The following is a 23,128-nucleotide window of genomic DNA, read 5'->3' on the forward strand; positions in this document are numbered from 1 at the left end:
TGCGAATTGTTGTCGATCTCACTGCTACAATCTCGACTGCCACAGAATGGAGCCGATCTTGACTCCGGAGCAGAAGACGAGAATGATGGCTTGCACGAGGGAAGCACAACAGGATGCAAATTGGTCTCGACCAGTATTCTTCTTTGGTCTGAAACAAGCCGGGGAACTTTTTTTCCGTACCATGTGTCAATGTCCAAGACAGGGCTCGAGCTTTTCCTCCATTGCTTTTACGTTGAGCATGGCGATTCCCCAGTCGTCAAGCCATGACAAAATGTTTGTCGCTTTGCAAGAGAATCTCGAGAATGTCGTGCTCTGCAGACACGCTTCCGACAGACAGAAAGCACACACAGTGCCTTGATGTTGCTTCGAGGAATTTCTGATTTCCCAGAATCATCGATCACTGCGAACTATTGACACACCATCTATTCGCGTGGCTGCACGTTGAAATAATCATGTCATGGGACCATGAGGAGAGGTCGGGGCACCAGCGGCACGCCGCTGATTAACTATTGCGCATTATAGCGACTTGACTGACACGTAGCGAACTGGCCATTCTTTCCCAGCCTCTTCACGAGTTCAACGCCAAACCACGTGAAGCGGGTTCAGATGTTTCGGCGAACGCCGACCACCTCTTTACAGCGGCCCTGTAAATGACGTTGGGTACTAGCGTTTGAACCTCAGATGGTTCTTTATAGAACTTTTCTCCCACGGAGGATTTTCTTGCGTTCGAATCAAAGGCCCCCGGGGTTACGCAGATGACTTAAACAGGAGACGTATCTCACTTATCATGGCATCTCTTCCACCGACATCAACTCTGCCAACACTGGATGCCGAACAAAGGGCACAAATTCTCGACACCCTCTTCGAGCCGTGTCTGCAACTGCATACACTATCCGTCAGCTTACTGCGGGAACAGTCATTCCCGACGTACGATTCACTCATTGAAGCGGTGGGCGAGCAGTTGCTGGAACTCCACCGATCAAACTTGGAGAGTGATCAAAAATGGCTGGAAGCCATCTTGTCCGCTCATCCGCGGTTAGGTGAGAAAAAGGTTGAAAGTGAACAGAGTCGTAAGGAGCAAGCGCAGCTGAATCAAGGCGGAGCGGAGGAGGCAGAGAAGCTGGCGGAGATGAACCGCAAATACGAAGACAAGTTTCCGGGTCTACGATATGTGTACGGCTTCCCGCTCCTTCTGCTCCGCTGTTTCACGTTCTTCCCTACCATCCCCTTGCCCAGTGACCTTCGTGGTTGTTGATGAGAAGACAACAGAGTGTTTGTGAACGGACGAAGTCGCCCTGTCATCATGGAGGACATGCAAAGGCGAATAGATCGAGGAGACATTCAGCTGGAAAAGCAAGAGGCAATCAAGGTAGGTGGTACATTGCTTTCGACCCCACGCAGCTTCAGTGAAGTCAAATCTTCTAACAAGTGCTACTCTCCTTGCCTAAAGGCCATGTGTGATATCGCAAAGGATCGCGCGAAGAAGCTGGGTGGGTAACGTCGCATGAGGGACAACGTCCTCTGGTGTCGCGATGAAATCACCACGAACAACAGGATTAGCAGACAGAACACTCTGTCGGGCATTTGACAATAGCCTGCTCAACTTGCTCAACGTGGTCCAAGAAAACATTCGTTCGTACCTATGTGCGTCGACCTCGCAGTGGCACAGCACTCACTCCACTGCACGAGTTCGAGGGGTCCCAACGCTCCGAGTCTGACCAAATACAAATACAAATCCGACTCTGGTTCTCTTCGTCCCGAGGAGGCGTCTTTCTTCTTTCCCTCTTACCCTCCTTTCCCTCTCGTCGCTGCATTTTGTGAGGATGTGCTTATGTTTTGCCTCGTACGCGCGGGCGGGGGGCTCCTGATAGGTTACTGCTGAAGGCCGAAGGCCATCACTGCTTCACGCAAGATATAGCATCGGGATAGGATGGGATGGTCTCTCTTTCCAATGGTTTGTTCCGCGAGCCCCAGTCCAGGCGACTCGCTCGGCACAGACAGACTATACAGACAGACCGTCGTATTACGATTCGCTTATTTGGGAGCAAAACCCATCAATTTCTTCATGCCCTCCACCGACTTGGTTGCTAGTAGTCATTCGACATGCATATTTCTCGAGTTCCCATTCCCGCGCCGTTGCCAAAGCCCTCCCCAAAAGGGGCAAGTAAGTCCAATTGAAAGAAGTCATTCAAGTTGCCGGAGGCGAGCCAGTTCAATAGTAGTGGACCGTCCTGTCCCTTCGGCAGTTTCAAAACAGCTAACAAGAAGTCTCTCATTTACCGGTCAACTTCTTCCTTTCATCGCCACTATCCTCTTCTTCGCCATCGCTCCACTCGATCCCGTCGTCGCCGACGGCAAAGATGGTCTCGCCATCCAATGACATTCTCGGTTGCGGGGGGTTCAGAGGCTTCTGAGAAGGTGCGGATTGGGTACTATTCTGCAGCGCCGGTGCCGGGGAAGGCCTCCTCGCTGGAGTCGGTTCGTGGGCAATAGCGTCCGTGATGGACGTCGCTGCTCCCCCTCCAGAGGGAGGAACTGCTCTTTCTTGATCTTTTCGCGCGTTGGCGGCTTCCGGGTCGTCGTCGTCCTCGATGGAATCGGCGATGCTGCGGATTTCGAAACCGTCGTCGTCTTGGGCGAGCTGTCAAAGAGCGAAATTGTGTTAGCTTCTTCATACGGCGCTTATACTGGGACACAAGGGGCAAGAGAGGGGAGTTTCACCTCGTCACTCATCGCAAATCGTCGATTATTCGCAGTCGGCCTCCACAGATACGCAATGAACGCAATGTTGAACAAATACACGATGTTCAGCCATCCGTCCAGCACAAACCATCTCGTCTGCCAATGCTCCGGCACAAAGTTCGCGGAGCCCGACCCGGCAATTGCGAAGCTGTTGATGAAGAAAAATGCAAAAATGACCAGCACACTCCCTAGGATGCACCAGGATAATTTTTTATACATCATTGCCTTGGACTTTTGTTTGCGGTCGATGAGATCTTTGATGGTGACGTTGAGAGACGATAATGTCCACACATAGAATGCTGTCATGGTACCCGCGAGTGGAAGAATGACGAAGAGAATCAAGGGGCCGACAGATTCAGGGGTGACGGCCATAGAGGCGATGGCGTAGATGACCCCGAAAACAAAGTGAGCGGCGGCGAGGATGCGGACATAAATCATCGTTCTCCCTAGGGAGGGCTTCACCACTCCATAGCCCATGCAGACAATAAGCAGAAGGAAGAAAGAGAATGAGTTTCGTCCAGCGTTGAGAATCGAGACAATGATCATGAAGACTTTGTTGAGCGCATTGTTCCCATGACGGTTTTGATAGTCGTAGAATCCCCAGGTCATCAGCTGTTCGACGATCAAGAAAATGATGATGGCAGTGATGTAGTTTTGCACCGGGAGGATGTCGGAGCGGTTCTGGAAATAGAGAAAAGCCCAGAATATACCCAGCACCGCGTAGACAATGGTGAGGCCGCCGTAGAATGGAAGTTTGGCTATTTGAGCTGCTGGCAGCTCACCGTACGCGTTCCTGAATGTCACCACTCCATTGTACTCGTGATCCGAGAAAGCGTACGTCGAGACGCAATAGTAGCCCGTTCGACGGATGGGGTAGTTGATGGCCTTTGGATCTTTCAAATGGATGGCTTCGTTCGATATCGGGTTCCTCGAGGCCTCTGTGGCATTAGGGGCCAGTATGAAAGCGCCAATATCCTTCTCTTCACATAACCCTTGTGCGACAGCGTCGGTGGTGCATATTGTCTCGAGATCTCGGTAGGACTCCCCGCCAGGCGGCATCCTGCCTATCAACGGCTCATCTTGCCATTCGAATATGATGAGGCTTGCAATCGGGTCTGAGTCGTCTTCGGTGTGGTCCGGAAGGAACTTGACGAGGATGAAAGGATCTATTGACCCGCCCCAAGATTTCCGACTGTACATCCCTGAACACCGCTGGCGGTGCTCGTCATCTTCTTTCTAGTCATCGTCAGCGGGCTATACAACAACGCACCCCGCTGTTCTCACAATTTGGACTTCATTTCCGGCGACAATTGCTGCAAGGTATGCCAGCAGGCTGAGTGAAGGCACCCATCGGCGCATCGTGTAGGCAGGACCGTTGCGGCAGAGGTACAAACAGTCAGGAGTAAGAATTGATGCGGAACACTGTCAATTCAAGGACTTGAACTGCTTCAGTCGGAGGGCACATCAGGAGGACAAAGCGAAAGCCATGTTGTGTTGGAAGGAAAGTTACTCCTGTCTGCGATGTTGTGAGCGGGAGGAGTACAGCATACGTCGACACGTATTATTTGTTCGGAGACATTTCCAGACTCCGCCATGGCGCAGCTGCTTCACTACGCAGAACCATTTCATCGATTCTCATGGGTTGCTCCCTGGAATCAAGGCATTTTACTCGAGCAAATCCATGGTGGCAGTACCATATTTCATGCAGACTCACACGCTCGTCATATTATTTACGCACCGCTTACAACAAATGCTGAACCTTCGCTCGAGCTGCAGCTCGCAAAAAGTGGTAGGCAAGCTCACCACCTGGAATGACAATGCTTCAGGGCTCGGTGTCCTCGAGAGGATGAACCATCGTGTGCTTGTCCACCTTTCTTGCTTCCTGACTCTCACTTGAATTTCGTTTTCCCTATCAAGCTTCTCGCCGTCTCACAACATAATATGAGTGGGCCCGGAAACTCCGCGTCCCCCTGATGTCCTTGCTCTTGCCCATCATCACAATCCAGAATGTCATTGATGGTCTTGAAAAGCTCGGTTGCCACTGCGCGATTGCTTGTTAGTGTCACAATCTGGCTAACCCAGCCATAAAAGAAGACTGAAGCGTTGATAGGAGTAAGCCGCGACCTGTCCTTCACCCGGGCAGCGACGGAAGTAGGAAAGGGTCTGCTTGATTCAATAGCCAGCGCCACTGAGGCGGAATTCGGGTCAAAGAGCTCATTCACATCAAAGTCGATCACTTTGACGGGGAATCGTATCTCTGTCGGGACAGCGTGCATTGATAGTTTACTAAAGGCTTGCCTCAGGGTCGAAGGCGATTGATCTCTGTGTTGTCCCTCGCCCAAGAGGATCTCGGCCCGGCTCAACTCACTCGGTGTCCCCATGCAGTGAACTATCTCTCGCATCCGCTGAGCAGCATGTGGAGTACATTCTAAGTCTCGTGCGGCAAGGAGGAGATATATGTTGTCAGGTAGCATTGGTGAGGATATTTCAGATTCGATTTGGTTCACAATCGCCTTGTGATAAGTCTCAGATTTGTGGACAGAGGCTGACAATAGTTGCTGCCTTGGGAAATGTGATATGTCAGAGATCAATGCCAGCAGTATCGTACAATCGATGTTGATGGTGCTGGTCAAAGGCACAGTCGGCGCGGTGGGCGTCATGTTGTCAAGATCAAGCTGCCGACCCTCACTGAGTATACAGATATCCATATTGCATTCGACAACAGCGCCAGTTGCGCGTAGGTCGGCAAGAAAAGCATCCACATCGGGGATGATACCTTCGCGAATTTTTGGTAAGACAAATCGAATCTGTGGGTGCCGAAATTGAACTCTGACTTCTTGGGCTGCGATCTTCAGATCCTCGGCAAGTCGCACAAGTTCAAGTTTACTTGTCCTCATGCCATCATTGTCAATCTCAGGGACATGTGCGTCTTCCGTGTCGCTATCGTCATCAAAATCTCCGTACTTTTCCCAGCCTTCCTTGGCCATCTCGAAAAGGAGGCGTTTCTCCGTCAAAGTCGAGATTTTGATCCATTGCAATCCATTGTCAGCAATGATGTCCACCAGAGTCTCTTTCTTTTGTGCATCCCTCAAAACTTCTGTCCGGCTTACCATTTTCTCCCTCCGACTTTTTCCATCTGCAGCGCTGTGCTTTCCTGCAAAATACATTTTCTTGCCCAGCGCAGTAATATGACGGCATGATTTTGCGGTATGCCAAACAGCTTCGTAAAAGGGCAGGTTAGAGCTTCTCAGCGCGTGTAGTTGTGGAGTTTCCTCATTTTGCTGGATCGGACGGCCGACAGTACTCAGAATGTTGTTGTTGGAAGTTGTAAACACGCGTGCTATCTTTTCCAAGATCTTCACCTCTGACTCGATTCCTCGTTTGAACGCTCGAGTTTCTACTTGCTGTTGTTTTCCTCGCGCCTTGAGGTGGGTCTGATATAATTGAAATTCCCGTAGCAAGGCGCTGGCACGGCTTTGAAGACTCCTAAGCAGGTCGGTAGAGCTCGGTGGGGAAGGCCCGTTTTCATCGTGATCGTCCGAGACAAGCATTGAGCCCTCTTGTTGAATTGCGAGAAGAGATTGCCAGATCACCAAGGACAGGCAACAGAGTCTATTCGAAAGGTGAGAGAAGTGCTCTTGCGAAGATTGTGATCCTGGAAGTGAACTTTGGCTGGACTCATTGTTGCGGAGTAGGTATACCGAGCGCACTTTTCATTGGCGGAACCAAGTGCACTGCCAAGCATCGTGTTTTCAACAGAGACAGCGTCTCAGCCTTGATCCGCCCGTGAATGAGAACATGCTTGGCTGCCAGGTCTCATTCCAAAGTGCTGAATGGTGCAATTTATCCTTCAGAGTTCCGGATTCTTGATTTGATCGCCGGGCAGCCACATGCACACCCTGGTGTCTGCTGTCACAAGCATGTTGTAGCGGGGATTGCATTGTACCACAGGCGCCTTGATTCCCCGGCTCGTCAACCGAACCATGGGCTCCTGTCGAATGTCGCTGACATTATGGGTATCCCAGACGAGCACGTCTGGCTGGTCGCCAGCCCCACCAACGACATACCTCCCATCTTGTGTAAAACAGGCGTCTCCTTGACCGAGTGGCTTTCCAGATGTCGACACCGGAGCCGCCCGTCCAGTACCAGCCGTCTTCCCCAGTAGAAATGATTTGACCGTTCCATCAAAGGCGTCTAGCACGAAATGACCATGATAGTCGGTGCCGAGAAGCATATTTTTCCCGTCGTTTGAGAACTCTAATTTAGTCCATGCGCGACCCTTTGTGGTTGGGGTGTACCTATCCTCCTCTGCGGCCATGTCAAAGGTAGCGAAGGGCGCTTTATCGAAGTTTCGGACATCGTACAGAAGGATGGATGAGGTTGACTGCGACGCTATCGCCATGATTTGCGCAGACGGATCGTAGGCTGCGAGGTAGGGAGTAACAAGTTTCAGTTTCCCTTGAGGACTCCTGGAGTCCAGGTCCCACAGACAAACCATGTCGTCATTGCCGCACGACAAGAACTGATCGCTGCCTGGCGACAGTGCTATACAAGTTACTTGTCCCGTATGAGCTGTAAAATAGCGAACGAAGCTCTCGTTGTGAAGTTCCAGTAAGCGCAGGGAATCGTCCTGCTTCGTACTGGCAAACAGAACATTGCGCGGATGGTGAGTAAATCGAGCCAAATGTATGCCATACTTCTTGCTGGGTATCGTCTTGGTTCTCTTTCCCTCTTTTATATCGTAGACATGCATCGTTTCGTCGTCCGAGGCTGCAACGAGGAACTCGCCCATGTCGTCGAAATCAAGGGAGGTGACACGACTCTCGACTCCATCTGAGCGAGTTGAGCCGGGAAATTGCTGGACGTAATCAGCAGAGGCTGGAAAATAGCGTAAGAAGCACCTACTCTTGCAGGCCGGTATTGCTTGATGACATCGTGTACTTTCTGCTGGGGAAGCGCTGCCATGGCTAACAAGCAGGAGGAAGGACTAGGCAGCGCCAAACCTTGCACATCGACGCGAAGACGACTCCAGTGAGTGTGCAACGAGTGAGTCTCAGCAGAGAAAGAGCAACGTCAACGTCAAATCGCGCAACAAGAGACGTATGCTGACTCTGAGTTGGTGGCACCTGGAATGCTTTCGTTCATGTCATGAAGAGAAAATTCCCGTTTCCAGTACTTGAGTTTACCTCTCCTAGTAGTGGTACCTGGACTGCCTGTGGCCCTAATCACCAGTTGGAAGATTCGCCATGGGCCCCGCCTAAGATCTAAGCGGTCTGTCGGTAAACCGCAGCCTAGTGCGCCAATCCCAGCCCCCAAGTTTAACTATGCGAGCCTCTTAGGTAGCACCAGGTGCCTCGGTGCCTACCCCAGTCCCTGAAGCTGACTCCAATAATACGGAGTAATCAGAGACCTCCTGCGCTGCTACTCTGACTCCGACGTCGCTTCGTAAGAGTCCTTGAGAGGGAGATAATTTTCTCGTTTGAACAGCCAAGTGTCGCAAGCGCAACCTCTGACACTCGCTGACCTGCCACCGCCTTCCTGACCTTGAGGACCCTCTCGTCTAGAAATATGTTCTGCTCTGTCACATCATTTCTACAGTAAAATCCCGACAAGTTCAGGCGTGGAAGGGAAGAGAAGGAGCCACTCGAGCACTCGACGCCTCGACCATGTCAACAACAACAGGCGCATTTATTGCCGGCGGCATTGCTGCTTGCGGAGCCGTCACCGCAACACACCCCTTCGAAACAGTCAAGATTAGGTTACAGCTTCAAGGAGAATTACAGGCCAAAGACGTTGCAGTAAGGAAATACAAAGGTGTCTTCCACGGCGTCGGGGTCATCCTTAAAAACGAAGGCCTGAAGGGAATATACAGAGGACTCGGAACTGCATACATCTACCAGATACTATTGAACGGCTGTCGATTGGGATTTTACGAGCCGCTACGAGCGGCGTGCACCAAGCTCATCTTCAAGGACACCAATGTCCAGTCTCTTGGTGTCAACATTTTTTCCGGCGCAGCTTCTGGTATCCTGGGGGCTATGGCAGGGTCGCCTTTCTTTCTGGTCAAGACCCGACTACAGTCCTACTCTCCCTTTTTGCCTGTGGGGACGCAGCATAAATACCGCAACGCTTTCGATGGGCTGTCCCAGATTTATAAAGCAGAAGGTGTAAGAGGTCTATACCGAGGCATGGGTGCGTCGATGGTCAGAACCGGAGCAGGAAGTTCAGTCCAGTTGCCGACATATTTCTTTGCCAAGAGACGGTTAATTCGCCATTTCGGAATGGAAGATGGCCTTGCACTGCATTTGATGAGCTCAACTGCCAGCGGCTTTGTAGTCTGCGTCTTTATGCATCCACCGGTAGGTCTCTTTGTACCCACTCCGGCTTCTATTTGCTTCAAGTATTAATCTATGACACAGGATACCGTCATGGCGCGATTGTACAACCAACACGGCAATTTGTACAATGGTATTTTCGACTGCCTCTGGAAGACTATCTCGACAGAGGGTGTTCTCAGTGTCTACAAAGGCTTCACAGCACATCTTGCTCGAATACTGCCCCACACCATCCTCACGTTGACGCTGGCAGAGCAGACAAACAAGCTCGTACGCGGAGTTGAGAGCAGGATTCTACCAAAGTCTCTCACGGAGAAGCTTTGAGATGCATAGTTTGAGACACTCCTGCTTAGCGTTGCATCGTACGGCGTTGGTTAGGACTGGCGTCCATCACCTTGAGACTTTGAGGACCATGTCTTCTGGGAACAAGGCGGATTTCGTGTTGGTCAAGGCTTCTAAAGCTTGCTGTATCCATGACTCGCAAGCCAAGCGGAATCGACAACCTTGACTGACGCAGTATCATCAACAAGGACTCCCATGATGGTGGAATGTGTGCGTGTTGGGAGGATCATTCTGTTTTTGTCTCCTGCAGGCATTCTCCAGAAAGCATGGCTGTATCTTGTACTGAGTATTGCTGGACAAGTCCAGAAGCATGCCCGCCGCCTTTGGAACTTCAAATAGCACAATGCACGGCTCAGTGCAAGGCTGGGGCGCTGGCGAGACCGATCTCGGAAGGCTGCTGGGTGGCTATTGCTGCCCCATTCGGTATGGGCGGTAAGGGCAGAGACGCACGTCATTCAAAGTTGTGCGGATCGAATCAAGATCAGATTAGATCACATGATAGACCGAGAACCTATTAAGCCTGTAGAGTTTTGCGGAAACTTCAGGCAGCTGTCTCTCATCTGGGGGTCGAATGCCTAATTAGAACAGGCCTCTTCTGAAGTCCATCCGATGACATTGTTCAGTATTTCGTAAGGAATCCACTTGGCTAAGGCTCCAAGGTCACAATCACGGGTGTTTCGTGGTGCGTTGTTGTGATGAAGTGGATCAACTTCGGGTGCAGGCCAGTACGTGGTACTTTAGCCCCAGCCCGCCAGAACACGCTCGGTCACTTTGTCGCGGTCCACGCTCTAGCGCGTTCATGTTAAATACCCCCAGCAACCAGTTTACATCTCTCTCAATCGACATTTCTCTTCCACCTTTGCACTCAACAACCACGGTTACTTCGACATCAATCTACCTAAACACCTTTGCTTCTTTGTTCTCTCATTGCTTCTCCCTCAGAATTGAACAATGACGACCCAAGTTACGCCGTCAAAGCAGGTGTGTTTGCCACTTGCATCATACATTTTTCTCCGACATGTACACATTACTAACAATACGCGCAGGCGGCTGCAAGCCTCGAGAGTCTCAAGGTCAAGGACAGTCCTGTCAAGAAGCTCAACTTCAATGTTGAGGACAAGGAAAACATGCCTGTTCCCTTCGAGTCCACCGTGCCTACCGAGTCCACGGTCAAACCCGAGTTAGAGGTCGAGAAAAAGTCTGCTCCAGAGGCACAAGAGAAAAATGAGCAAGCCCAGGTCCCCAAGACCCTCAAAGAGCTCGAAGCTGAGGAGCCACTGCTACAAGAGAACGCTCATCGCTTCGTTCTCTTTCCTCTGAAGTATCATGAGATAGTACGTGTCTTGGCTAGCAGCACAGTTCCTCCCGCATCCTTCACGCTCGTCCCACTTAAGGTGTTCAGAGCTTCACGACTAACACTCTTGCACAGTGGAATATGTATAAGCGTGCAGAGGCCAGCTTCTGGACAGCGGAAGAAGTTGATCTCTCCAAAGACCTTCACGATTGGCACAATCGCCTAAACAACGACGAACGCTACTTCATCTCTCACGTCCTTGCTTTCTTTGCTGCCTCCGACGGCATTGTCAACGAGAACCTACTTGAGCGCTTCAGTGCCGAAGTGCAAGTACCGGAAGCCCGTTGCTTTTACGGGTATGCAATTTCCTACCGCCTCGTGGCCACATTGCTGATGGGTTTTTAAGGTTTCAAGTTATGATGGAGAACATCCACTCGGAGATGTACAGCCTTCTCATTGACACCTATGTCAAAGATCCCAAGGAGAAGACATACTTGTTTGACGCCATCGACACGATCCCTTGCATTCGTAAGAAAGCCGACTGGGCTTTGCGATGGATCTCAGACAAAGAGTCGAGCTTTGCCCAACGACTCGTGGCTTTCGCAGCGGTCGAGGGCATCTTCTTCTCTGGGTCCTTCGCATCAATCTTCTGGCTGAAGAGCAAGGGTCTCATGCCCGGCCTCACCTTCTCCAACGAGCTCATCTCTCGTGACGAGGGTATGCACACCGACTTCGCATGCCTGCTGATGCAACATCTGCAGCACAAGCCCGACCCACAACTCATCGAAAATATTATAGTCGAGGCCGTCGGTATTGAGAAGGAGTTCCTTACCGATGCCCTCCCCGTCGCGCTGCTGGGCATGAATTCGAAGCTCATGTGTCAGTACATTGAGTTTGTCGCTGACCGGCTGCTCCTTGCTCTGGGCAACAAGCGATACTACAATGCGCAGAATCCGTTCCCATTCGTAAGTGGTCTCCAATATCCAGCGCAATGGATATCTGGCGCTGTCACGTTTTCTAGAAATGATTGGACAAAGGCTTCTGGTCTGATGTCCATTTGATTCAAATGCTAACTGTACGAAATGTTTAGATGGAGAACATCTCACTCGCCGGCAAGACCAACTTCTTCGAGAAGCGCGTCGGTGACTATCAAAAGAGTGGTGTGATGACTTCAGCCAACAAGAAGTCCGAAGAGAAGTCCACGTCGCCCAAGGAGGAGAAGACGCAGGGCGAGAGCAACGGCATCAGCTTTGACGAAGACTTTTAGATCACATTGGATCTTTCACGACGATTTCTTTTCCTGTATTGTTCAAGGCGTCTAATCGGTAAACGAAGGAAGAAAACCTAGAAGGTGCTCCATCCTCTCTACATTTGTTATACCCAACTCAAATCGGCATTCGTCACCAAGAAAAGCAGCGTGACGGTTTCAAACGGGTCTCGGGTGAGGAGTGTATGGTGTTGTTTTGCTGAACTGTTTTGAGAACGGTCTGCTTCTCCTCGTGTGCATAGGTCAGCTAGACAGAGAGGGTCTTGCTTTTTGGTTAATCATGAAGAATTCATAGCGTGGTGAACTGGGAGGTTGTACGAAATACATACTAGTACTTTGAATTAGAAACACAATCACAGCTGTAATTGGTGTCTTCTCTCTAGTTTCCTTTGCAGATGCAATGCGAAATTTCGTCTTGCTTTCCATTCCTTGCTGCACACCAACCTCATCGGCCCAGTCTATATTGATCCACCGCTAGCTACCGAGCACGAAAATGATCGTGCGAGACCATCATCACTTGAACAGTTTCAGCCTGGTCTCCTGGGAGACGACCCCAGCCCACGACGCTATAATGGCAGGGCGATCCTAGACCGCCCTTTTGCCGTCGTTGAGAGGCATTCAAACCTCACCAGATCTCTATTCCTGTCACTTGCCTCATTCGCAATTGAGCCTCATGGTAGTCATCCTCCGTGTGATAGCCTTTACCGGGCCTTGTCATGTATCCAACAATGACTTTGACATGCCGGCCAAGCTGGCTACCCGATGGGCAGACGGGAATAGCGGTATGTGAAACCAAACCACTCAGGGTTGACTTCATTTCTTCCCTTTCTTCTTTTTTCCCTTCCCTCCTCCACCCCCTTGCGTCACAGCTGGCGGAGCTGTCACAACCTTGTCTTCAATCTTGGTCGTCGCAGCGACGGATCCACCATCGACGTCCATCTTATCGCCATCTACACCTGTGCCCGCTCCCGGTGCCGCAGAGACAGCTGCTGCAGCAGGCATCTCAATGACCTCCCCTTTGGCCAGTCTTCCTAGTCCATTCAATAGCCTCCCAACTTCGGCAGCCTTGTCAGTTCGGTATTTCAAGCATAGTCCGCTCTCTGCGTGGTATGTTTTCAAGGTAAGGACGGCAGAACGCTCCCGCTTGCTCTGCGGTTGTGATGGAGGAGAGGTTGTCGCAGCCGTGTCTGTTGTGGAAGCCCCAGATACAGGATCATCTTTCCCTCGTGACTCCTTAGGTTTTGATTTGGCTTTTGTGTTGGGTTTTCGAGGTAGAGCATATTTTGTCGTGATGCGTGCTGAAGGGTACGCTTGGATGAGGAGCGACGACTGGTGCAGGTAGGTATGCAGGTCTGTGAAGTAGGTCATATTCCGGACTTGGACACACCCTGCGTCCTCTGTTGCCTCGGCTCTCAGGATGTAAGGCCTCGTCGTGCGAGAACCTTGTGGGGGATGTGGTGTGAGTGACTTCCGCAAGAAGGTGTGATTTTACGACACCGTTGCAGGGAAGCCAACCAGTATGTTCCTTCCGACAATGACGTCAGCGAGGGTTCGTTGTCGTATGTCGGCCTATCCCACTTCCCGCATTTCAAGAGGGCATCCTGAGGGTATCAGTTTGGTGTCCAGTTGCTTCAGTTATTGAATTAATTAGAGCCGGAGATGCGGGGCCATTGTGAACGCGCCGTAAAGAGAAAAGGCGAGAGGAAGCCGAGTCTTGGCGGCGTTGGTGGAAAGACAAAGAGCTAACTCGATTGGCTGACATATTATCACGTGCACAGCGTCACAGGCAGGGGCTTTATCCGATACGATATACGAACCGCCTATCAGCTCTTCTTCGGATTCCGGACACATACAAATCCCGACCACATCATACGATACATATGATGCTGCAGTATGGAATTCAATGTTTTGGCCTCATTGTCAGAAGACTGGAAACAAAGGCAAACCCTCATGCAAATGGGACTTCAGACGGAGGCATTGCCTCCGAGGCTAATTATGCAATCGTTGAGCGATTTGGCGGTTGCGAGAGGAAGTGCATTTATGAGGGACTGTGTCGGCCTTGACGTCTCTCTATTATGGCTGTGTTGTTCACTTCCTCGCCGAAACAGAATTGATTACTATCGCAACATCAATGGAATCAACCAGTCAAGGGCAAAATGATAACGGTGAGGACGAAAAGAATGTCTCCAGTACGGAGTCGCAAAGGGGTGCTTCAGATTCGAGCTCGAATGAAAATCTCCAGCGCACCCACTCAATGTCCAGCAGCGTGAGCAACTATGAACCGATCATGGAAGCCGACCGTGCTGAGATCACACGGGTTGCCAGTGAGTTAAAGGCAAGACTCCCTGGAGATCGATGCAGGCCTCAATGAAAGCTTGTCAAATCATCACAGCTGACAGAGGTTCGACCAGCGCGACAAAAGTCATGATCCCGCTCTGGATCCTTCCGACTCCGCCTTCGACATATACAAATGGGCCAAGATGGTCCTGCGGGAAGCAGAGGGCGCGAACATCAAGCTACGTCGTGCTTCAATCACATTCAAGAACCTGAACGTATCAGGCTCTGGGATCGCCATGAATCTCCAGCCGACGGTAGCATCATACCTTCTCGCTCCTTTGCGCATAGCCGAGTGGATCCGCTTTGCGAAGAAGCCGCAGAGAAAGATTCTCACTGGCTTTGACGGCGTTGTGAAGCCTGGAGAGATGCTGCTGGTCTTGGGACGGCCCGGAAGCGGATGCTCGACGCTCTTGAAGACTTTAGCCGGAGAACTCCATGGCTTGAAAGTAAAGGATGACTCGATCATACACTACAGTGGTAATACTTGCCTGGCCTCGTCAGCTTGCCTCATGGATCTGATATCTTGATAGGAATACCTCAGCAGCAGATGATCAAACATTTCAAGGGCGAAATCGTCTACAATGCCGAAGTCGATATACATTTCCCCCATTTGACGGTCAGACAGACTCTCGAATTTGCTGCTGCCATGCGTACTCCACGAAATCGAATCTTGGGTGATTCTCGGAACGAAAACGTCAAGAGAATGACCGCCGTAGCAATGGCCGTTTGCGGGTTGACCCACGTTCAAAACACGAAAGTGGGAAATGCCTATGTACGAGGTGCATCTGGAGGAGAGAGGAAGGTAAGCAGGCTAGTATCTAACAGGGTTGTACGCTGACTCTTTCGAAAGCGAGTGAGCATTGCGGAGATGCTTCTCTCATTCTCACCTATAGGTTGTTGGGACAACAGTACGCGCGGTCTGGATGCCTCCTCTGCTATCACGTTCGTCCGTACACTCAGATTGAGTGCCGATTTGAGCGGCTCTGTCCACGTAGTCGCCGCCTATCAGGCTTCCCAGGCGATGTACGACGCCTTCGACAAGGTCGTGGTTCTGTATGAGGGTAGAGAGATCTACTTTGGTCCAACCAATCTTGCCAAGGATTACTTTACAGAGATGGGATGGCTCTGCCCAGCTCGCCAACCAACCCCTGACTTTCTGACCTCAATCACAAATGTGGACGAAAGGAGAACGCGACCAGGATACGAAGAGAAAGTCCCCCGAACTGCTGTCGAATTTGAACAATACTGGCGAAAATCAGGACTTTGCAAGTCCCTCCAACAAGAAATCAGGACTCATGAAGAAGAAGGTTATGGCTCCGCCGCAGCCGATGAATTCAAGGCCGCGCGCCGCGCGGTCCAAGCGCACCATGTTCCTCCGAGCTCTCCCTACACTGTTTCAACGCCGATGCAAGTTCAGATTTGTACCAAGCGAGGCTTTCAGCGTCTATGGAATGAAAGAGTGATCCGACTCACGTTAATTATCGGACAAGGAAGCATGTCCCTCATTATCGGCTCCATTTTCTACGGAACGATCAACGATACCAACAGTTTCTTCGCAAAAGGCTCTACCATTTTCTTTGCTGTGTTATTGAATGCTCTTATTGCGGTCACGGAAATCAATCGTTTGTATGATCAAAGACCTATCGTGGAGAAGCAAGTCTCTTACGCGTGAGTGTGACCAAGCTCAGGTGGTTTTTGAAGCGCTCCGCATTTCTGCGTTGCACTTGGGCACTCCCGTGGTACATGCTGATTTGAAGTAGTTTCTACCACCCGTTCACAGAGGCATTGGCAACTGTGATAGCGGATCTACCAGTCCAGCTGCTCACCGCAGTGATCTTCAACGTTGTCCTCTATTTCCTGTCAGGTCTGAGGAGGGAAGCGGCACAGTTTTTCATCTTCTTCCTTTTTGCCTTTGTGACAAGGCTGGCAATGACCGGACTGTTCAGAACGATCGGCGCAGCGACCAAAACAATTACAGAAGCACTGGCGATCGCAGCCGTGTTCGTCCTCGCAATAGTAATCTACACAGGGTTCACAATACCTCGACCGGATATGCATCCTTGGTTCAAGTGGCTTTCATGGTGCAATCCGGTTGCATATTCATTTGAAGCACTTCTCGTCAATGAGTTCCATGGAAGACAGTTTCCGTGTGGCAAGTAAGTCATTGTCTGGTTCCTGGTTCCCACTCTACTGACATTGTTCATAGCTTTGTTCCTGCGTATCCGAACCTAGTCGGGAATACGTTCATTTGTTCCGTTCCCGGTGCGGTTGTTGGCCAATCCACTGTATCCGGTGACACATATCTCGAACAATCCTACGGATACAGTTACAGCCACATCTGGCGGAATCTTGGTATATTGATTGCTTTCTTGGCTTTCTTCATGACAACTTACCTCGGAATAACCGAAATCAACTCAAAACCAGAAGGCAAGGGAGAGGTCTTGCTTTTCCGTCGCGGACATGTACCACGCTACATCGAGGAGGGTTTGAGACATGAGAACCAAGAGGATCCTGATGCTCCGCTCGCAATGACCGGGAGAAATAACACCCAAGATGAAGAGATCCGGGCCATTCCGCCGCAAAAAGCCATCTTTACCTGGCACAATGTCAACTACGATATTCCGGTCAAGGAAGGGACACGCAGGTTGCTCGACCAAGTATCAGGATGGGTCAAGCCCGGAACGTTAACAGCCCTAATGGGTGTATCAGGTGCTGGGAAGACAACACTGCTGGATGTTTTAGCCCAGCGCACCTCGATCGGGGTTGTGACTGGTGACATGTTGGTGGACGGAAAGCCGTTGGATCCCAGTTTCCAACGAAAAACAGGTATGATTCCTGAATGGGCTTATAGCTCGATCCAGCTCAAGGACTAACAAAAAGGCAGGGTATGTTCAGCAGCAGGATCTCCACCTCGAGACCTCAACTGTTCGCGAAGCATTGCGCTTCAGCGCCGTGGTCCGTCAACCAAAATCTGTCTCTAAGAAAGAGAAATACGAGTACGTGGAGGAAGTGATCAAGGTTTGTATTTCGCGGGTTTGGCACAAATATGGACATGCTGATTGTGTTGAAGATGATCAACGCGGAAGACTTCGCCGAGGCCGTAGTTGGTGTACCAGGAGAAGGACTCAATGTTGAGCAACGGAAACTCCTTACGATAGGAGTCGAGCTCGCTGCAAAGCCTGCCCTCCTGTTTTTCCTCGATGAACCAACCAGTGGGCTAGATTCACAAAGTTCCTGGTCTATCCTCAGGTTCCTCCGAAAGCTTGCCGACCATGGCCAAGCTGTGCTCTCGACCATTCATCAACCAAGTGCGCTACTGTTTCAGGAGTTTGATCGCCTACTTTTCCTCACCACTGGAGGTCGGACTGTCTATTTCGGCGACATCGGCTCCAACTCGCAGACTCTCACCAGCTATTTCGAGAGACAGGGAGCCAGGCCCTGCACTGATTCGGAAAATGTGGCAGAGTACATGCTGGAAGTTGTCAACCCTGAAGCAAGTGCTCAAGCCAATCATGATTGGGTCGAGATCTGGAGAACAAGCGAGGAGAACAAGCTGATGCTGGCAGAGTTGGACCAAATCAACCTGGAAAGAAGCAGAATTCCCGTGGAGGACAACAGCGTCACGAACCTTAGCCAGTTCGCCGTTCCGATTTACACGCAGACCTATCATACGACGATCCGCGCCTTTCAGCAGTATTGGAGAACTCCCGGATATGTCCTTCACAAGTTTGGCCTTGGTGTTGCTTCAGCTCTGTGAGTTTCTCTTTTCGACAACGCATTCGGAAGAGGGAAAATGGGGCGCTGACCCGGGAATAGATTTATTGGCTTCTCATTTTGGCAGTCCAACAGCTCTCAACAAGGGCTGCAGAATGTCCTACTCAGCGTCTTCATGCTCACATCGATATTCACGGCTTTGATCCAGCAGATCATCCCCAGATTCGTCATCCAACGATCACTTTACGAAGTCCGCGAACGCCCGTCAAAGGCTTATTCGTTTGTGGCGTTCCTCCTCGCCAACATTCTCGTGGAGATCCCCTACCAAATCCTGCTCGGCATCATGGCATATGCTTCCTATTACTACTCAGTCTTTGGGTGAGTTTCTGAATCGTGGAATTTCGGTTATCTTTACTAAACCCATTTCAAAAGCATACAATCTTCCGAAAGACAAGGTCTTGTCTTATTATTCTGCGTACAATTTTTCGTCTATGCAAGCACATTCTCCCAAATGGTGATTGCAGCTCTGCCTGACGCGGAGACGGCTGGCATTATTGCAACGCTCATGTTCGCCATGTGTGTTATATTCAACGGGTGAGTGTGGCGAATCTTCTTGCTTGTTGTTCGCACGCACAAATTGTAACTGACCTTTTCCCATAGCGTGCTTCAACCACCGGACGCACTTCCGGGGTTCTGGCACTTTATGTACCGCGTGAGTCCCTTCACCTACATTATCGACGGCATCGTGGCGACAGCACTACACAGTCGCAAGGTCGTGTGCGCGGAGAACGAGTTGAGCGTCTTCTCCCCGCCGCCAAACATGACTTGCGGCCAATACCTCGCCCCTTACCTCCAAGTGGCGCCCGGGACGTTGTACAACCCGGCAGCCACGAGGAACTGTGAATACTGCGCCCTGTCTCTAGCGGACCAGTATTTGGAGCCTCGTGGCATCGCGTGGGGCCAACGCTGGCGCAACTTTGGCCTCGTCTGGGCGTATGTGGTGTTCGATCTCGTCATGATCCCCCTGCTCTACTACAACTTCCGGATGAAGAAGTGGCGCGGCAAGGTTGGAGCGAGTAAAAAACGGAGGGGCTTGAATACGACTTACTCTTGGATCCGTACGATTGGAAGGCTTTGTCGAAGGCTCCTTACCGGGCGTCGGGAGAAGCTGCCCTTGGAAAAGCGCGCTGAGAATCCCCGCGTGTACTAATATCATTTTCTTATGGTCGGACACTTGTTTGGTAGCAGAAGGGATTCCGGCTGGACATTTCGCACCATATCTGGGCTGTATCATTAGACGAAATTCAATATTGTCATTTCAAGAGCGCTCACTCTCGACCTTCTGACTACAGTCTTGGGTAGCTGGTCCATAATGGCTCCTACTCTTCGGGCCCCCTTTGAATATTCAGCCTCGTGTAGTCGATCACGTGGAGATGGCTTGGCACATCTTGCCATGGCCCATGGCATCGCTTCCGAAGACCTTTTCTGCTCTCCAGTCCGAATGATGAAGGATACATCAAAAGAGTGTTGTGGAAGAGTCTGGAGCGAGGAGACTTGCTCTTGTGGCTATTATTGGCCAGTTCATCAGACTTTGTGTTGGTTTGGAAGCCGGCTCTGACAAGGCTGTTCAGCTGAGGAGGTGAACACGAGCGCCGAAACCTTAGGTCGCGAATCAAGAAGCGTGGCCCCAGAGTTGGAATACGAAACTCACTCAATGGGAAGCTCTCCATCTCTTCGCATGGTTTCTTTTACGAAATCCGTTGGCAACGTGGGCCAATGGCCAACTTCCCAATATCTCGTATCGCGGCTTGAAGACGAGCTGTTTATGCCTACCCCTCGTTTTAGAGAAGGCAGCTGAACCTCTGGAAACCATTTTACTTTGATAGCAAGCACGTGGTACATTCTCTACCCTGTGCGAATGGAACGGTAGGTGATGACCCGAGATCGAGTGAAGTAAAAGGGGGAACCTGCCTCCCCAGATCTGCATTAATTTTCTGTGTGCTGCATGTCTCTCTCCCCCTCAAAGGAGTGGCCTTTCAAGCAAGCATAGTGCACTTACCAGCGAAAGTTCTCGTGCCCAGAACACTTCACATCGACTTTCGTCCACAATGTCAAACGTCCCTGTTCCTCCCAATGTGATGGTGCAGGTATTCCCGAAGCCCGGCAAGGAGAAGCGCGTGGAAGAGCTCATCACCCATGTCGCCGAGCAAGTTCGCCAGCATGAGCCCTGGATCAGCTTTTACCGTCACTATAAAGCCAAGCATGTGGGCGGCTCGTCTGAGGCAGACGGTGGTGAATATGTCATTGTCTTTCGGTAGGTATATGCTTTACTGCTCAGTGCCATCCGATGAGCTCGCGCTCTGTCGGGAATGTGCCCCGGAGGATGTCTTGATTGCACATAGGAAAGGAGGACCTGGGGAGTTTTGACTTGAGTTGTAGCTGCTACGGGAAGTTGGGACGCACAGCTATGGACACTGGACGTACTGCACACATGTCTTTACATTCTCGCCTGATTCATTTCCGCCTAGCTGACTTGTGTTTTTCCCGTCACCCTGAACAGGCTCGACGACATGTCGAAGCTTCAGTCTCGGCGCGACATGCAGCACCACCAAGACCTCGGCAAGACCATCCGTGAGGAGGACCTGTTGCGCACGCCGTTGAAGTATACCGAGCTCGAGGATATGGGGTTCTGGAAGCGGTGAAATGGTTCGTTTGTTGGACTGTCTTAGTTTACGCGGAGGGTGGACAGCTGAGATGAGATGAAAGAGAAAGTTGGGAGGTTGGATGGGGAATGCTCCAGGGTATAAGTATTGGGCGCCATCGAATATGTCTTTTGGTGAAATAATTAAACACAGCGACCTCTTTTCCCAGCTTGCGATTGCCTACCTTTCCTTTTCTCCCAAGGGTCTATGGCGTCGCCTCAGCTCAAACCCTCAAGTCAGAATCAGAAGTCTTCGCCTTCGCTGTCTTTCATGACAGAATGATCCGATTATTCAGGTGTCATTTCCTGAGTTTTCCGTGCGCATCTTGTAGAACTGCACGACTATTAGAGGTTTGGATCAAAAGTTCACAATGCCTCCTTTGCAATAGGTGTGACGAAATGGCGCCATGCCAGATCAGGATAGGCCTGCCCGGAGCGGCTCTACAATGAATGCGGAGAAGTTGAGGGTTCATCGACAAGTTCGTTCTGTCTCATCCTGTGAACCGTGCTCGACACCACAAGGAGAACGTGAGTAAAGCCTTGCAACATGCCTCCAAGACTCAAGTCTGGTATCTTTCGAACATTTGTATGCCCGGAATGCCAGCTCCGGAGCTTCTGTCGCGATCAACCTCTGGTCCGCCGCAGCTTCAGTACTTCCCCGCGGCTCGACGCTGCATCATCTGCCCGAAGCAAATACCTCCATCTCACGAACCGAAGCATCATCCGCCTCGCGGGGCCCGATGCTGCCCTTTTCCTGCACAACCTCATCCCAGCCAAGATTCTCGACATTGGAGGCAGCACGAACCCGATCTACACGGCGTTTCTCTCGGCACACGGAAGGATATTGAACGACGTCTTCGTCTACCCACCCGCCCCGGCTGCTGGTGATAAGCCAGGGGAAGAATGGCTCATCGAAGTTGATTCGGAGAGCGCGGGGGATTTGTTGAAGCACTTGAAGAAACACAAGTTACGGGCAAAGTTTACATTGGAAAAGGTGGATGGACAGAGGATGGGGGTGTACTACACTTGGCCGCCACCTACCAGCGGGAGTCAGGACTTTGTGAGTTCAAGCATTACAGGTGGTCTGGGGGGGCAAGATCCCCGGCCGGGGATGGGCGTCCGCTGGCTGCTCGACGAGGTATCCTCAAAAGCAGGCGTGCTACAGCGATTGGAAGACACGGGGAGTCAACCAGCCACGATGGAGGAATACACGGTCCACCGCATGCTCAACGGGGTCGCGGAGGGACAGTCCGAGATCATCTCCGGCCACGCGCTGCCGCAAGAGAGCAACCTTGATTTCTTTGGCGGAATCGATTTCTTCAAGGGTTGTTACTTGGGCCAGGAGCTGACCATCCGGACGCACCACACCGGCGTGGTCAGGAAGAGGATCCTACCGTGCCAACTGTACGATCCCGACGACGCCGAGCCGTTGCCTGGGGGTCAGGAGCTTCCCGAGTACAGAGCCGATATGAAGATGCAGCTGCCGCCTCCAGGTTCAAATATCTGCAAGTTGAAAGCGAAAGGGCGAGGGCGCAGTAGTGGCAAGTGGCTCGGCGGAGTGGGCAACATCGGGCTCGCGCTTTGTCGCTTGGAGATGATGACGGATATCCAATTGACTGCGGACAGGACGAACTATGACCCGACCGAGCAGTATAAGGTACAGTGGGAAACAGCGGAAGGTGGAGAACAGCAGGGGGTCATGCTCAAGCCGTTTGTGCCCAGGTGGTTGAGGGAGGGTGTCGAGCAGAGTCTGCGGAGGAAGGAGAAGAAGGCCAAACCCAGAAGAGAAGAGGAGGAAGAAGAGGAGGAAGTTGATTAGAGAAAGGACTGTCCTTGAGTCCATTGGGGGATTCCAAAAACAAGGTATCTCGTCTTCTATGGACGCTCAACGTGTCTCTACATGCAAACCTTAGAGGTACACATCACTAGGATCCATCCACGCCGCGTGCTTCCTTGGGTTACTACCCTTCGCAGCCTAGCCAAGCACGGGTTGTAAGTGAGCTCGTCTTTACAAAGCATAATTTTCCAGTATGTTCGCCAGATGGATGCTCGGGCCTTGGTCGGTCTATCGCAGTGTCTGGAATGGACGGTCATGGAACCCGACTTGCTCTAAACAAATCGAGCGGCACAGGTCAGTCATGGTGAAACACAGGCACCTTTGAGCACTGTTGAAATCCCAGTGCGAACCCTCCCTGTTGCGAACGCCATCGGTGGAAGGCACGACATCTTGTCAGACTTTCTGCTGCCATCTTCAGCGCTTGACGACTGACAGCAACTCACTGACCAAAATTTGCCGAGAGTCAACTCCGGGACGGATGCTCGAGGCTCTGTGTTTCGGCAGCAATGGAAATTTCATGGCGAAATGCTGTTGCCGGAAATTGTAGGAGTCATGAGCC

The 23,128-nt window shown here is 51.3% G+C and overlaps 10 protein-coding genes across 10 annotated transcripts; 6 read left to right on the plus strand and 4 right to left on the minus strand.

Moving 5' to 3' along the window:
• Window positions 1–787: 787 nt before the first annotated feature.
• On the plus strand, window positions 788–1,498 carry Z520_00456 (uncharacterized protein; the record flags this gene model as incomplete). Its single annotated transcript, XM_016770977.1, has 2 exons — window positions 788–1,173; window positions 1,270–1,498. 2 exons carry the CDS (start codon window positions 788–790, stop codon window positions 1,496–1,498), a joined length of 615 nt encoding a protein of 204 aa, XP_016637887.1.
• A 774-nt stretch (window positions 1,499–2,272) lies between these two features.
• On the minus strand, window positions 2,273–4,101 carry Z520_00457 (uncharacterized protein; the record flags this gene model as incomplete). Its single annotated transcript, XM_016770978.1, has 3 exons — window positions 2,273–2,641; window positions 2,722–3,978; window positions 4,027–4,101. The coding sequence occupies 3 exons, from the start codon at window positions 4,099–4,101 to the stop codon at window positions 2,273–2,275; spliced, it is 1,701 nt and encodes a 566-aa protein (XP_016637888.1).
• A 530-nt stretch (window positions 4,102–4,631) lies between these two features.
• Window positions 4,632–6,293, minus strand: Z520_00458 (uncharacterized protein; the record flags this gene model as incomplete). The annotated part of the gene is made up of 1 exon (XM_016770979.1): window positions 4,632–6,293. The coding sequence occupies one exon, from the start codon at window positions 6,291–6,293 to the stop codon at window positions 4,632–4,634; it is 1,662 nt and encodes a 553-aa protein (XP_016637889.1).
• Window positions 6,294–6,592: 299 nt separating this feature from the next.
• On the minus strand, window positions 6,593–7,707 carry Z520_00459 (uncharacterized protein; the record flags this gene model as incomplete). The annotated part of the gene is made up of 2 exons (XM_016770980.1): window positions 6,593–7,600; window positions 7,648–7,707. The coding sequence occupies 2 exons, from the start codon at window positions 7,705–7,707 to the stop codon at window positions 6,593–6,595; spliced, it is 1,068 nt and encodes a 355-aa protein (XP_016637890.1).
• Window positions 7,708–8,408: 701 nt separating this feature from the next.
• On the plus strand, window positions 8,409–9,401 carry Z520_00460 (uncharacterized protein; the record flags this gene model as incomplete). The annotated part of the gene is made up of 2 exons (XM_016770981.1): window positions 8,409–9,101; window positions 9,162–9,401. 2 exons carry the CDS (start codon window positions 8,409–8,411, stop codon window positions 9,399–9,401), a joined length of 933 nt encoding a protein of 310 aa, XP_016637891.1.
• A 969-nt stretch (window positions 9,402–10,370) lies between these two features.
• On the plus strand, window positions 10,371–11,980 carry Z520_00461 (ribonucleoside-diphosphate reductase small chain; the record flags this gene model as incomplete). Its single annotated transcript, XM_016770982.1, has 5 exons — window positions 10,371–10,400; window positions 10,466–10,753; window positions 10,849–11,069; window positions 11,120–11,678; window positions 11,804–11,980. 5 exons carry the CDS (start codon window positions 10,371–10,373, stop codon window positions 11,978–11,980), a joined length of 1,275 nt encoding a protein of 424 aa, XP_016637892.1.
• Window positions 11,981–12,793: 813 nt separating this feature from the next.
• On the minus strand, window positions 12,794–13,348 carry Z520_00462 (uncharacterized protein; the record flags this gene model as incomplete). The annotated part of the gene is made up of 1 exon (XM_016770983.1): window positions 12,794–13,348. The coding sequence occupies one exon, from the start codon at window positions 13,346–13,348 to the stop codon at window positions 12,794–12,796; it is 555 nt and encodes a 184-aa protein (XP_016637893.1).
• A 908-nt stretch (window positions 13,349–14,256) lies between these two features.
• Window positions 14,257–19,241, plus strand: Z520_00463 (uncharacterized protein; the record flags this gene model as incomplete). The annotated part of the gene is made up of 11 exons (XM_016770984.1): window positions 14,257–14,304; window positions 14,392–14,794; window positions 14,848–15,119; window positions 15,168–15,985; window positions 16,078–16,473; window positions 16,524–17,143; window positions 17,202–17,335; window positions 17,388–18,070; window positions 18,134–18,409; window positions 18,464–18,625; window positions 18,692–19,241. The coding sequence occupies 11 exons, from the start codon at window positions 14,257–14,259 to the stop codon at window positions 19,239–19,241; spliced, it is 4,362 nt and encodes a 1,453-aa protein (XP_016637894.1).
• Window positions 19,242–20,139: 898 nt separating this feature from the next.
• Z520_00464 (uncharacterized protein) lies at window positions 20,140–20,733 on the plus strand (the record flags this gene model as incomplete). Its single annotated transcript, XM_016770985.1, has 2 exons — window positions 20,140–20,345; window positions 20,592–20,733. 2 exons carry the CDS (start codon window positions 20,140–20,142, stop codon window positions 20,731–20,733), a joined length of 348 nt encoding a protein of 115 aa, XP_016637895.1.
• Window positions 20,734–21,279: 546 nt separating this feature from the next.
• Z520_00465 (uncharacterized protein) lies at window positions 21,280–22,551 on the plus strand (the record flags this gene model as incomplete). Its single annotated transcript, XM_016770986.1, has 1 exon — window positions 21,280–22,551. The coding sequence occupies one exon, from the start codon at window positions 21,280–21,282 to the stop codon at window positions 22,549–22,551; it is 1,272 nt and encodes a 423-aa protein (XP_016637896.1).
• Between the last annotated feature and the right edge of the window lie 577 nt (window positions 22,552–23,128).

Source organism: Fonsecaea multimorphosa, assembly GCF_000836435.1.
Source record: "Fonsecaea multimorphosa CBS 102226 unplaced genomic scaffold supercont1.1, whole genome shotgun sequence".
NCBI lineage: Eukaryota > Fungi > Ascomycota > Eurotiomycetes > Chaetothyriales > Herpotrichiellaceae > Fonsecaea > Fonsecaea multimorphosa.